Source organism: Copadichromis virginalis, linkage group LG3 (genome assembly GCF_057382275.1).
Source record: "Copadichromis virginalis isolate Kocher_CV1m ecotype Utaka linkage group LG3, C_Virginalis_male_GT1.1, whole genome shotgun sequence".
Lineage (NCBI taxonomy): Eukaryota > Metazoa > Chordata > Actinopteri > Cichliformes > Cichlidae > Copadichromis > Copadichromis virginalis.
In genome coordinates, this window is record NC_140620.1 from 21,846,341 (window position 1) to 21,861,799 (window position 15,459).

The following is a 15,459-nucleotide window of genomic DNA, read 5'->3' on the forward strand; positions in this document are numbered from 1 at the left end:
TATAAATATATTAAATACAATATAATGCAAATTTTTTTTAAAAATAACAACAACAGAATGTGCATCAAAATAAACTATTTCCAACAGTGCAATATGCGTTCTAAGCATCCCAGAATTTATACAGAAAGGCACGAGCTCAAACATCAATTTTAAAAACACCAGCATATCTTTGTAAATGCCCTATAGGAAAAAAACCAAAAATTTTCTGTGAAAACTATGTCACCTCCAGTTTCGGGCAGGTAATGGCGGACATCAGATAGATCATGCTGATGTTTATTTCAACACAGGAGTGCTATAAACAGCTGATCAGATTGGCAATATTATGTTTTTGTTTCTGCAAATGCTTTTTATGCAATATTTGTAAAGCCATATGCAGAAAGAAACTGTGACCTAGGAGAAGCTGAATGTGAGTTGTACTCAGTCACTCATTCATATGAAAAAAAAATTGCACTAGCTTGGATGTAATTCTACCAGGCTTTAAAAATAGTTACCTGAAAGGTAGCGTGCCCGCTCCGACGGACCACAAAGGGTTAAAATAGAATTAATATGTGGAATTTGCATAGTAAAAACAATTGTACATTTATGTAATTAGAAGCCTATGAGAAGCTGTTAGTGGTTATACCTCCATACCTGTTGGCAGAGGCATAAAGTACTATGGGTCACTTTCCTAATTTTAATGGCTTCGATTAAATACATTTCAAATTAATCCCTATTTTTTACATTCTGAACCCTGTATGTAGTCCCCCAATTCTGCATCTGAAATAAGTCTTCTTACTTCCTTTCGCTTTCAGTTTATCTTTCCTCAGAAAGACTACTTTATTTTTCATTGGCCAGTTTCAGGAACCATGCTGCTCCACCTCCTCTGTCTTCTGATGTAAAGGTTATGAAAACAAACTATGTTACTATAAACATAATTTCTGCCTTATGACTTGGAACATAATCTCAACAAAGATTAAAGCAGGACATCACTATCTGTTGAATATTACACTCATAATCTGCTTGATTTGAAACAGTCTTTCAAACAGTGACCATATGAAACAGAGTAGCTATAAAAAGGTGTTGTTTATGGTAACTACCCAGTAAAACATTCTTTGTACTCTTCTGATGCGTTTTGTAAAGACCTTTAGCACAGCTGTCCAATGGGGATGGGGGGATTACCTCAGAGTTTCCAGTGTACAGTGTGTAGTATTCAGTCCTGAAGATAGGTGATTAACTCCTGGACCCTCCAGGTCATTGTTACTCAGGTCCAGCTCTCTGAGACTAGAATAATTGGAGCTGAGAACTGAGGACAGAGATTCAAAGCTTCTCTTTGAGAGGTTACAGTCACTCAGTCTGAAAAAATAATTTACACTCACATGAAATCACTTTCTGTGTTGAAGGAAGACAGGCAAAAGAAAAATGTTGGTTTACAATAGTATTCATTTAAAATAAACAAATTACAATTAAATTCATTATAAACAGAATTTAAATGTGGAATTTGCTTTGGAAAAATAATTATACCTCTTAATGTAAATGGAAAACTGTGAAGAAGAAAATTAGTTGTACTACCTCTGTACCTGCTGACACAGGCGTAAAGTACTGTTGGTCACTTTCCATATTCTAATGTCTGTGATTACGTACAGTTCAAATAATCCCTTTCTGGACCTTGTTTGTAGGCCCTTCATTCTACATCAGAAATAAGTAATTTCACCTCTTTTCCCCTTATCCTTTCCCAGAAAGATAACTTTTTTTTTTGAAGCATTAAAGCTTCACTGCGTCATCTCCTCTGGCTTCTAATGTAGAACTTGTGAAAAAAAAAAATGTAAACCTGCTATAAACTATAAATTGCTAATTTCTCAGATTACTTTTTTGTGTGTTTCTTAAATATTTTTTTAGCTAAGGATACTGAATTCAGATTTCCTGCTACACAGTTTGTTTGTTTTTTTCATTCCTGCTTTTTTGTTAAGTATAATCAACATTTTAACCCTGGAGAACCCATGGGGTCAGAGCTGACCCCATTGGTTTTCTGACCCCATGGGTTCTCCAGGGTTAAGCATGACGATATCACCACAATTTACTTACAGAGCTTTGCTGGAGGCTTTGACCACTGGCAGCAGCCTCAGAAGAGCCTCCTCTGAAGCAGAGTATTTCTTCAGGTCAAACACAGCCAGATCTTTTTCTGATGACAGTAAGATGAAGACCAGAGCTGACCACTGAGCAGGAGACAGCTTATCTGTGGAGAGCCTTCCTGATCTCAGGGACAGGTGGATCTCCTCCACTAGAGAACGATCATTCAGTTCATTTAGACAGTGGAGTAGATTGATGCTTTTCTCTGCAGAAAGATTCTCATTGAGCTTCTTCTGGATGTACTGGACTGTTTCCTGATTGGTCTGAGAACTTTTTCCTGTCTGTATCAGCAGGCCTCGAAGGAGAGTCTGATTGGTCTGCAGTGAAAGACCCAGGAGAAAGCGGAGGAACAAGTCTAAGTGTCCATTTGGACTCTGTAAGGCCTTGTCCACAGCGCTCTGGTGGAGAGATGGTTTAAACCACCAGGACATTGCTTCTTGTTCTTGCAGCAGATTGAGTCCAGAGTTGATGAAGGTCAGATGGACATGAAGAGCAGCCAGAAACTCCTGAACACTCAGATGGATGAAGCAGAACACCTTGTCCTGGTACAGTCCTCTCTCCTCTTTAAAGATCTGTGTGAACACTCCTGAGTACACTGAGGCGGCTTTGATATCGATGCCACACTCTGTCAGCTCTGATTCATAGAAGATCAGGTTTCCTTTCTGCAGCTGATCAAAAGCCAGTTTTCCCAGAGACTCAATCATCCTCCTGCTCTCTGGACTCCAGTGTGGATCTGTCTTAGCTCCTCCATCATACTTGACCTTCTTCACTTCACTGGCCTGAACAACTAGGAACTGGATGTACATGTCAGTCAGGGTCTTGGGGAGCTCTCCTCCGTCTCTGGTTTTCAACACATCCTCCAGAACTGTTGCAGTGATCCAGCAGAAGACTGGGATGTGGCACATGATGTGGAAGCTTCGTGATGTCTTGATGTGGGAGATGATCTTGCTGGCCTGCTCCTCATCTCTGAATCTCTTCCTGAAATACTCCTCCTTCTGTGGGTCAGTGAACCCTCTGATCTCTGTCTCAATATCAACACACCAAGGAGGAATTTGATTGGCTGCTGCAGGTCGTGTTGTTATCCAGACGTGAGCAGAGGGAAGCAGGTACCCCCTGATGAGGTTTATCACCAGGACATACACTGAGGTGGACTTTCTAGGGTCAGTGAGGATTGTAGTTTTGTGGAAATCCAGAGGAAGTCGACACTCATCCAGACCATCAAAGATGAGCACAACCTGGAAGTCTTCAAAGCTGCAGATTCCTGCTTCTCTGGTTCCAGTAAAGAAGTGATGAACAAGTTCCACCAAGCTGAACTTTTCCTCTTTCAGTACATTCAGTTCTCTGAAAGTGAATGGAAATATGAACTGGATGTCCTGGTTGGCTTTGTCTTCAGCCCAGTCCAGGGTGTATTTCTGTGTTAAGACTGTTTTCCCAATCCCAGCCACTCCCTTTGTCAGCACTGTTCTGATTGGTTTATCTCTTCCAGGTAAAGGTTTAAAGATGTCTTCTTGTCTGATTATTTTTTCTGGTCTGTGTGGTTTCCTGGATGATGCTTCAATCTGCCTGACCTCATGTTCATCATTGACCTCTGCAGTCCCTCCCTCTGTGATGTAGAGCTCTGTGTAGATCTGATTCAGAAGGGTTGGGTTTCCTGCTTTAGCAATTCCCTCAAACACACACTGGAACTTCTTCTTCAGTGCAGATTTAAGCTTGCGTTGACAAACTACATGAAATTTTTATGCAAAAAAGAATGCAGAACATTATGTTTCGCAAACATCTCCCCAAAATATGAATATTTGGCTACATGTTGGTCCATCTCTTAAGACAATAGGATTTTTTATAGACATCCTCTTACTGTAATACAGACGGTCAGCCAGCTCCTCCTGCTTCATTCTCCTCAGGAAGTACACTGTGATCTTTACAAATGCCTCTCTGCTGCTCCTCTGCTCTTCATCTTCACTCTCCAATAGCTCCCCAACCTCTCTCTGACTGTCTTCTGGGTAATTTGAACTCATAAACTTTTGGATCTTCTTCAGCTCATTCTTCACAAAAGAGATGATGTTGTCCTCCAGGAGCTGGAACAGAATACTTTAAGAATGACCCAATCAGAGCCAAACATCAGATCCATGTTGGACACACTGACAATCCACTGGTCTACAATGAGCAGCATGGAGATGACTGTGAACAGAATAGATGTAAAAGTAGTTGTTGTACATGTACAGACCATAAATATGGAGTCCAGTTGCGTTTGATGCTGCTGGACAGACTGACCACTGGGAACCTCTGAGCTCTCCTGGTCCACTCTGTGGAGGAACAATGAAGAATTAGTTCAAGCACAGAATTAAAGATCCAAAATTATTAAAAGATGGGTTATATTGAGTTAGTTGTGACACTGGCACAGAGGAGAGAGACACCCAGTTGTTGGGGCCGCAAAGATGACAGGAAATTATTTTCCAGGTGACACACTTTAACTCCATGGCAGACTGGCAAGACTCTGGAGCAAATAATTGGCCCGATTTTATTGGTCTGCCATCTACGCTGATAAGTGTGCCCTTGGAGTGCATCCTGTCTGGAATCTGTCTGGCCAACTTGTTAACTTTGGGATGCCATGTTAAGATGCCAATGCCCGGATCACCCAGTGGTATCTGGCTTTATAGTAGTTTAAAGTCAAGGTGGTCCATAGGCCAGGGGGACAGATGGCTGTGCCTGATTTCCTCTCCAGCTCAGGGGAGTGTTTAGATTATATTAGATTAAACTTTATTAATCTCTCAGGTGGGTTCCTCCGGGGAATTCAGTTTCCACACAGCATGGACAGAAGTTGCATGTTACAGAGTTGGAATACCAAAAAAAGGGGAATAAGAGTAAGGCTATGAGCATAAATATACCATATATACACATATACACATATATAAATACAGAATATATAATAGAGATAAATAGGAATACCAGTGGATTGCACATTTGAGTGAGTCTATTGCACAGTCAAATATAAAAAAAAATTGCAAATATTGCACAGTTAAAGAAAGCACTACTGTTCAGTTGTTCCCGCCCTCCTTTGTCCCCCTGTTTCGTCTCCCTCTCCCCTCCAACGAGGAGTTAACGTTTTAAGACCTACCATAGAACCAAATCTGCCAAAGCTTATCTTTATTTTTTTACATGCTGTAGTGCCATTTTTGGGAGCATTTCAAGTTCGGCCAGGTAATGGCGGACATGCGATTGTTCACGCTGATGTCTATTCCAACCTAGGAAATGTTGCGAACAGCTGATCGGATCGGCAAAGCGTATTTCTGGAATATTATATTTTTGTTGCTGTAAGTGCTTTTTATGCAATTTTTGCAAAGCTATATCTGGAAGGACACTGTGACCTAGGACAAGCTAATGGCATAAGATGTAAGTACAACTCCTTTGGTTTCAGATGCAAAAAAAGTTATTGCTCTAGCTTATGTGGTTCCGGTTCTACAGAGATTTAAAAATAGTTACGCAACGCAGAGCATGCCCACTCCGACCGGTTTTAAAGGGTCAAACAGTTTGCTGGCGTGTGGGACAAAAGAATTTTTAAGTCTGTTGGTTCTTGACTTTGGGAAAAGCAACCTGTCACTGAACAGACTCCTCAGGTTGTTTATGACCTTGTGCAGAGGATGCCCAGCATTGTCCATAATGTCCAGTAGTTTCTTTAATGTCCTCTTCTCTGCCACTGTCACCATCTGGTAAAAAAGGATCTCCTTTCTTATAGAGAAGCCAGAAACCGGAGTGAGACCTGTGTGCGCTGAGCCCAGTTGCGAACTGAGAGTCACCGTCTGTGAAAAACTCCAATAAAAGCTCATAAACTGTTACAGCTGTGACGGCAGACGTGTGGGGTTATGAGTAAGGACCCAAGATACAGGCACTGTTGATGACCAGGGCAGGCACAGAACTGAAATCTAACAAATGGCAAATCTTAAAAGAAGAAATAACCAGAACAAACACAAACATAAAATATTATAAAGAAATACAAAACACTGACTCGTCAGACTCAGGACCAGGACATAAACACGAACACTATAACAGTGTGTGGTGTCCGTCTTTACAGACACTATCTTTATTTTTTTTAGACTGCGATCAGCTAGCTCTGAGTTCCCCTCTGACCTTATCAGAGGTCAGGGGGTAACTTGGAGCATAACCACCATGAAAAACCAGTCTGCAGACACCGAGGAGGGAGCCTTTCTAATTGGTAGTCATAACTATATTTATATGTTCTGAAAGGAAGTCATGAGATAGACTTGTTGCATACCTTCTTGGGATAACCTAATGAATTAAAAAACAATTAGAATTAGAAAATCAAATAATAATAGTAATCAAGAAATTATTAAAGCAATTAGTAAGTAGTAATAACTAATTAGTAATACATCTTAAATGGTAAATGGTAAATGGCCTGTATTTATATAGCGCTTTACTAGTCCCTAAGGACCCCAAAGCGCTTTACATATCCAGTCATCCACCCATTCACACACACATTCACACACTGGTGATGGCAAGCTACATTGTAGCCACAGCCACCCTGGGGCGCACTGACAGAGGTGAGGCTGCCGGACACTGGCGCCACCGGGCCCTCTGACCACCACCAGTAGGCAACGGGTGAAGTGTCTTACATCTTAACACAATTGATTCATATACCCATGGACATGCACAAACAACCACATATATGGACATACATATTGATTGAAAAATGGGAAGTAGGTGCAAACATAAATGGAAATACATGACTAATGTCTTCTGCTGCACACTTTTTCTGTCCAGGCATGTCTAGGTATGTTTGGAATCATTGAAAAAGAAAGCTGTTGTCAGTCAGATGCTTTTCCTTGTGCTATTGCATTGTGGATCAAACTCTGTGTCCATAATTCATCATATTTGACAAGATCTCCGACACCACTGGCTGAAATGCAGCCCCAAACCAGAACACCTCAGCCATTTTTGACAGATAGGTGGACTGTTGTACCTCCCCTGGACCTCCTCCATACACACTATTTATTTTTACCTGAGCCTTTTTATGGTGTAATGATTCATAACATAGTGTAATGCAGCTTAACAAATAAACTAGCTGAAAATTTTCTCAGAAAGTGTCCAGCAACAACTGGACTGAAATTTAAAATTATTGACTAATTAATGATTAACTAAATTACCTTGCCAGAACCAATGCAAACACTAGATGAACATGCAAACCAGGGGCGGAGCGTGGGGGTGGCTTACTGGGCTTAAGCCCGGGTTGTTTTGTCAGAAGCCCGGGGTCTTTTGGAGTGTAATTTTTTCATAGTTAGATGCCTGGCTGACAACTGTATAAAACAAAAAGTACACACAATATTCGAAGCACATAGTGCACACTGTGGGAATTTACGACTGTGCGTGAATCCCCCCTGATATTGGTATGATCCGAGCTCAGTCACTAAGCGACTGAGAGAGGGGGTGGGGCAGCTGCTGCCAGCAGTGAGTGCGCTGTTGGAGAAACGGAGCCAGCCATACTAAGGAGAGCTTAAGTTTGACCAGGTACCAAAGCAAATCATTCCTACTGTACAAATAATGTAAATATGACGGTGCATCATGAAAGATTGATATCAAACTGATCACTTGACCAATATTACGTTACTCGCTCTTCAAGTGAATCAACAAATGGCGAAATGAAAAGCCGAACAAATGCTATTTTTTTAAGAGAGTCTTAGCTTACGTGTGTTTATTTCATATTTTCAGTTCTTACCCTCCCCGACTAAATCGGTTTCAGTAATGCACTGAAATATAAGAATGGACATTAGAGGCTTCTTTCAAAGAAAAAACTCAGGTAAATGTTATTTTATATATTATGCTTTGTATGTTGTTCAGTATATTTCTATGCAAAACAAGAGGGGTTTCAGTACACAGCAGGATATTCACATTTGTAACCAGATATTTACATACACTTTAGGGAGAAAACATAAAACATTTTTACTGTACAACATCAATTTAGAGTAAACTTTTGTTTTAGATAAATATTGAAATATATTTTGAATTAGTTAAATGTCAGAATAAAGAGAGAGAGAGATCTATTTTTATCACTTTCATCAAATTTAGGAGTACATATACACTAAGTTTATTGTTAATTAATAAGAAAACTCCAGACGATTCCATTCTGAGCTGAAGAAGCTTCTGATAGGTTAGTAGAGTCCATGTGAGTAAAGTGGTGGCACAGCTGTGGATGCATATAAGGCAAAACACAGAGCCTGTTTCTTTGAAATGGGAAAACCAAGAGATGTCAACCAAAACACCAGAAAAAGAACTGTGGAGCTCCATAAGTGTGGCTCAAGTTTGAATACAATTTGGTGCCATTTACAATTAAGAAATACAGATAGTTTCTCTCTTTACTCTTAAAGTTAACAAATATGTTTTTTATATTTATCAATCAAAAAAAATAAACATTTAGTCTGATTTGATGTTACAATTAAAAAAGTGTTTGTGTTTTGATCTGAAGAGTTTGTAAATATCTGGTTTCACCTGTATATTTGATGATTGTCAGCACACAGAGGGAGAGAGAGGAACAGAGAGGGAGATGGAGAATGAGGACAGAACAGAGATGGAACAAGAGCAGGTGAGACACACATGTTAGTCAAATGGTCATTTGCCAAAAGTATCACCGTATCATAGGTACTCATGTATCTCGTACCTAGTGTTTCTTTTTAGGTTTGTTATTTTTCAAATTCTATATTTATTAAGTTTTGCAGGCTTGTTTGCACAACAAGGCTAAATAATTATATAAACTTTTCTCAATCTAAATAGTGTACTTTGGTAGAATTAAACAAGCAGGTCTATGATGATTTTTAGTGCTACTATCATCTAGTTCTGATTGTGGTTCTGTCTTGGTTAAATCCCAAGTACTCCTGATTTTGAACTCTTGTAGTCCTGTTTTAATTCTGGATCAGTTCTGGGTCTGGTTGAATTGGGGTTTAGTCCTCATGTCTTGATACAGCCCTGACCTTGTTCTGCCTTGCTGCTTAATTAAAAAACTAGTTTAAGGTGTCCTGCACATGTGATATATATTTTTCCCTATAAGAAGACATTCTTTTTTGAACAAAACTCAAAACAGAGCCTATTAATCTTTCACTCATTTCTAACCCCCCCCCCCCCCCCCCCAAAAAAAAAATAAAATAAAAATCCCACATGCATACTACCCTTTTGGGCTAAGCCCCGGGTGTTTCAAATGTCTGGCTCCGCCTCTGATGCAAACTCCACACAGAAAGGCCAGATGGTGAACTTTAGCACAGAACAGTGCTAACCGCTATGCAACAATGCTGCCTCTTGAGTATTTATTTTCTTAAGTTATTCATCTTTATTTATTTATATTTATTTGATTAGACTGAAATCAATAAAGGGATGATTGGTGGGAATAGTTTGATTTACATTACATTTTACAGAGCTAAAATGTCTGAATGGTTAAACTGACCGTAAAGTTTGATTAATATCTGTGATGAATAGAATTTTTTTTTCTGAACTCTTTTTTACTTTCTGTGTTTAGTTTTTGGCCAGATGGAATGAAACGCATTGGCGATTTCAGTGTGTGTACATGAGAGCTGTATTTGTGTTTCAGTTGAATCGCTTGTCATTTCTTGGCCCCTATTCATTAATTATCCTATAGTTTGTGTTGTATTTTTAGGTAATTCAATAAGTTAGTCATGTTTCTTTGCTTTGCAGGCAAATAATTCATGTCACATTTGATTTCTTTATGGTTAACACCACTTATCCTAAATCCAAAGTACTTCCAAGAACAGATAATGATCCAGCTCAAGGGACAATCTCTTCACCTTCTGCCTTTCTGTTGTCTGTGTGTGTTTAATGTAGTTTTACTTTAAAAGACTAAGCCAGGGAATTTCAAGCTGTATGGTGCAGCTGTAATAGGTACATGCAAACTCATGGTCAGGTGTTGATTTAGAAAATATTTGAATTCCTTTTGCTTTACATTTTAAATTTCTTGGCACACATTTGCATGGGGAAGCTTTGTTTCTTTTCTGTCAACAGTTCAATGAGCAGAAGATGAAGTGATTTCCAAAAGGCACAAAGTTAGAGAGTAAACTTTCTTTTCTACATTTTAGCAGAATAGAGTTAGATTTTTATTTGATGGATTTTCATAAAAGTGACTTTTGTTTTTAGAAGTTAAAAATAATAATCAGTGTTGAAGTCTCTTGATGCAAACAGTACATTTGCACAATTTCTGCAAATGTACTGTTTATAAGATTGAGGAAACCTGCAGTCAGCTGAGACTGAAGAAGTTAATTGGATGAGCGACGAAATGTTTCTCCCACTGAAAACGCCACGTCCAGACAGACAGAATCAAACTTTGGGGACAGTATTTGAGTCATTTTTGATGCTCTGAGTTTTATGAGTAAAAGTGAAATCTGTGCAGCAAAGTTAGTGTTACCTCCTCTAACTTCCTCCAACATACAGCACAACGTGACTGATGGAAGAAAACATGAGCACGAGCATCACTTCCTGTTTGCTGAAGTGGATTTCTAACAACATCAAGCAGTTAAATCAAAGAGTTCATGTTACTAACAGCTCACCTCTCTGCAGCAGACAGAGACTGGGTTTTAAAATTAATGGGGTCAGCTTTAGACCAGTCACTCTTTAAGGACACACAGCTGGGTTCAGGTTCATGTTTAGTTCCTTGTTTTTTCCTGTATGTCCTTTGAGCCATTTGTCTCCTATGGGGATACATATTAGAAACCATGAAACATAAAAACAATTAATGAAGCATCACCATCATTTAAGTCAGACCCCAAACTGACATCAAAGAGTTCATTTTGCTAACAGCTCACCTCTCTGCAGGCGACAGAGACTGGATTGTAAAATTAATGGGGTCAGCTTTAGACCAGTCACTCTTTAATGACAAACAGCTGGGTTCAGGTTTGAGTCTCTGGGGGATCCTAAAAATAAGTGAACATTAAACATGTATAATATACAATGTGCCTCACTGTATATAAAAAGCAGATATAATTTTAGACATTCTAATATTGACAAGAACCTACCTTCTCTCAGATGTCCTTGCCCCCCCTGAATTATGAAAGAAATCCTTCACCCGGTTGCTCTTTACGGATACAGAGCTGGGTGGAGGGCCAGGTTGGTTCCTGTGAACAATGATGTAGCAGTGATGTGAGTGCTGAGCTGTGACATGGAGAAGAGTCAGGGAGAGTTAGGGATGGTAATCTCACCTCTGAGCTTTGGCCTGGCTCTCATGTTCCCCACACAGAGTGGTTTTAGAGGGAGGGACTCCCTCCTCTCCGTCCTCACACTGATCCATGCCGCTGAATTCACATCCACATGAGCTCACACACACTTTCTAACTTCACCTGCGGAGGAAACACAAAGCATTCATGTCCAAATCAACTGAGAGCTGCAGAGGTTATGTCTGATGTGTTGGACTAACATCAATCTGAGACACAGCTTTCATCAGTTTACTACAAAAAGTGTCACAGAGCCCAGTTCAGCCTCCAAATCCCTCCATTACTGTAGTCCTACAAAGCAGCAGGTCAGTCGTGGCTGTAGAAATGCCAGAAAGCAACACTGCCCAGTGTCCCAGGTTAACTGGTTTTAATGTAAACTTGCTAGATCCTTTAATGTGTTCCAGATGTTGCATCTACAGATTTCTTGGTTTCTCCGAGTAGATTATGGTCAGTGTTGGGGAGTAACGGAATATATTTACCGGTGCTATGTATTTAAAATACAAAATATGAACTGTATTCTGTTACAGTTAACATTTTAAAAGGTGGTGTTCAGAATACAGTTACTTTGTTGAAATAAATGGATTACACAGTGGTCTTTTCCTGTTTTATGTGCTAGGCTATTCCCTCTCTATTTTTGGTAATTTCATGCCGGTGGAAACCCAAACAAAACACGCATTAAGAGGCTCTAATGCCTGTATGTCTTTATCTTTGTGGCCCATGTCACCTCTACGTGCATAATACATTATGACCTGAAGACATATTTTGAAAAATTATTTATAATGAAGGTAATAGGCAGAGTGTTACAGGCATCGCCCTAAAGAATGTAGCCTCATGGGCAGTGTAGTCCATGCTGCAGGGAGAATGGATGCATATACCCGTTATGTGTCTGTGAGCGCCAGGGAGGGAAAAAAGGGAAAACTACAAGTTGTCACCGACCAGAAACGGGAGCTGGAAGCATGTAAATATAATAATAACCACTGCAGTCAAAAAGAGTACCTGATAAGCCCAGTTGTAAGTAAGCTATTAAAACTTGACTGTACACTTTGTTTGTGTTTTCCTCGACTACGAGCCCGACACGGAACCCAACATATTAGTCAGAGGTCCCTTTACTACGGTTCGGAGCCGCGAACCTGTTTTATATGCGTGCAGGATAGTTTTCTACACGAGATCGCTGCAAAAAGTGCAGCCTTACCTAATGTTCACCCTACTGTTAGTCATTAAGATTTAAAAATATAGTTGGTATTGGTATGGCAGGTGACCTTCAGTAATAGTAATAAATCACACAGCAATAGTACATTCACGTAGTTGTAAAAAGCATGATAATATATTAAGTAATCCAAAGTATTCAGAATATGTTACTCTCATTGAGTAACGGAATACGTTACAAAATACATTTTGGAGCATGTATTCTGTAATCTGTAGTGGAATACATTTTAAAAGTAACCTTCCCGAAACTGATTATGTTACATGATTTAACCAGATTAAAGACCTCACAGAAAAAAAGCTCTCTCAGGTTAACATGTATATGTGCATAAATGTCAGTATTATCCTTCAATACCAAATTTTTTTTGATTAAAATTATTTTTACATTAGTTAAAATAGTAAAGCAGCCCTCTGGCTGGACTCAAACCTTTGAGTCTCTGTGACATAAATTTACAAGTTGGGTTTTTCCGTCTGACACCATCGAGCAGATCACCTGAGCTTTGAGTATACTGGCAAACATGGTGTTAACTCTGTCCGCTGTTTAACACCTACTGCAGATTCAGAACACATGCCCATGATTCCCGGTAATGGTGTGAGACTGAGGACAATTACATTATTGAATAAGGTGTTATGGGGCAGCATGGTGGCACGGTGGTTAGCACTGTTGCCGCACAGCAAGAAGGTCCTGAGTTCAATTCCATCATCAGGCCGGGGTCTTTCTCTGTGGAGTTTGCATGTGTTTCCATGTTTGCCAGGGTTCTCCCTGGGTACTCAGGATTCCTCCCACAGTCCAAAGACATGTAGTAGTGGGGATAGGTTAATTGGTTAATCTAAATTGCCCATAGGTGTGAATATGTGAGTGTGAATGGTTGTCTGTGTGTTGGCCCTGCGACGGACTGGCGACCTGTTCATCACAGTTGTCACTATACCCTGCTGGGATAGGCTCGTGTGTCCCCCGCGACCCTGGAAATGATAAGCGGAAGTGAATGGATGGATGGATGGATGAATAAGGTGTTATGAAGAACACACACACAGTCTGTCAGTGTTGTGTGGGTTTATCTCTTTAACTCAATAAATGAGCTGACCGAGAATAAAAGTCAGTGATTCAGAAATAAACTGGTGACTCCACGACAGCAATCTCACAAATAAACATGTTCTTTGTTTCTCTGTTTGAGACCATGTTACTGAGCAGGCAGGTGTTAAACAGGTGAACAGGTTAACACCATATAGGCAGGTAAACTCAAACATCCATTTAGCTGCTCGGTGCTTTCAGAAGGAAGATGTCAGCTTGTGATTTAAATCGCAGCAAATACACATGTTCAAGTCAAGCTAGACGGCAGCTGTTGTTGTTTATCTGTAAAGTCTTTCATCTGATCAAATTATGTCAGAGTCTCACATAAATTAATGAATCCGCAACATCTGGAACTCAGAGACTGGGATATGTAAACAAATCTAGACCAATTAACATAAAATCCAGTTAACTACTAGGACCAAGCTGACTGCTTATAGAGTTCAACTTTAACTGCTAGCTGCTCTGCTAGCTAAGCTAACTAGTGTTAAATTTCAAAGTAAAGAAATGATGTGATGCTGCTTGGAGGTACGTCACAGATTAGCAGCATTTAGTTATTCAGCATTATATTCAATCCTTATTATCTGCTACTCTCACCTGACAACTGTTTATGTTGTTTTTCTATTTATGTTTATCTGTACGGCTAATATGTTATTCACTAAGTGGGCCCACATCGTCATCTTAGCATTGAAGGAGTTTTAGTAGCTAATGGTGAGTGCTTGGACATGAACTGAGCTGTGGTTTGGGGAAGGCCCTTCACAGCAATGTGGCCTCATTCATACTATGCACTATACCCCCTTTTTAACTAGGGCTGGGTATCGTCACTGATTTCTAGAATCGATTCGATGCCGATTCACAAGGTCCCGAATCGATTCAATCCACGATTCGATTAAATTCGATTCGATTTAAATCTGGGAAATTTTGCCTCAGACAGTCAGAAATATTATAATTCAGATCAGTACATTTACATATTTTTGTATCTATAAAAAGGAAGCTGACACTTTCCAGACTTTATCAAAGGTGTGAGCATCACAGCAGATGCCTTTGTGTCAAAGTAGCTGAAGATAAAGTGATAAAGTGAAAAAAACATGAAGGTGGTTTTCCTGGCCTGGGATTTTATAAAAATATTCTGCAGTACATCAAAAACTAAAGAAAACCATTAATCAACATATGAACATTACCTCTGACGTTACAACGGTTTTATTAGAGACACAGCTAAGTGTTTTGCATTTTGCACAATTTTAAAAAGTTAAAATTTGTTCAGAAGCCTATTGAACAGCAGAAATTAGGTTTTCTTTTCGGAAGTAAGTAAAAGGGAAAAAAACAGCGGCCGACAGAGCTGTAAACAACGGTAGAAGCGAATAATGCAGAAAATGGTTGTCATGGTAATGGGAGCATTGCCAGCAGAAGGATCATCTCCAAATAGGAGAAGCCCAGAAAGTTACAGAATAAACATGAGCCACCCTAAACTGTTTTGACTAATCACCTAAGTGTCTGGTTTATCCCACATAACAAGATTTTATTGTTTGGGTGTGGGGCTCTTTGTTTGTTGGTGACTCCTGAGCGAGCAGAGAGACATGGCAGCTGTTTTTTAAATTTTTTTTAACTTTTTTAACACCGTTTAGCGCCGTCACCTATACCGTGCTGGAGCAGCAGGAACACCTGTCATGGTACTGGGTCTGCGACCCAGTGTTGTGTGCATTTTAGTTTTATTTCACTGATTGTTGTACTTTTTCTCCATGTTTCCTGTTTTATTTTGAAGGAGTCTTTTGTTCTCTGTCTTTGTAATTAGTTTCACTTCCCCTGTCCTGTCATTGGTTTCATGTGTGTCAGCTGTTTCCCCTTGTGTTTCCACTTCACCTG

General features: G+C 39.7%; 1 protein-coding gene across 1 annotated transcript in view; it reads right to left on the reverse strand.

Moving 5' to 3' along the window:
• The window catches only part of LOC146713428 (uncharacterized), a 34,390-nt gene that overhangs the window by 10,946 nt on the left and 7,985 nt on the right, over window positions 1–15,459 (reverse strand). Inside the window, exons 2-9 of the mRNA XM_085447593.1 lie at window positions 11,313–11,450; window positions 11,130–11,228; window positions 10,920–11,027; window positions 10,665–10,805; window positions 4,331–4,409; window positions 3,962–4,181; window positions 2,062–3,829; window positions 1,159–1,332 (exon numbers count right to left, since the gene is read on the reverse strand). Coding sequence (XP_085303719.1) covers window positions 1,159–1,332; window positions 2,062–3,829; window positions 3,962–4,181; window positions 4,331–4,409; window positions 10,665–10,805; window positions 10,920–11,027; window positions 11,130–11,228; window positions 11,313–11,401 — 2,678 coding nt within the window. The 5' untranslated portion in view covers window positions 11,402–11,450. The remainder of the gene's footprint in view (window positions 1–1,158; window positions 1,333–2,061; window positions 3,830–3,961; window positions 4,182–4,330; window positions 4,410–10,664; window positions 10,806–10,919; window positions 11,028–11,129; window positions 11,229–11,312; window positions 11,451–15,459) is intronic.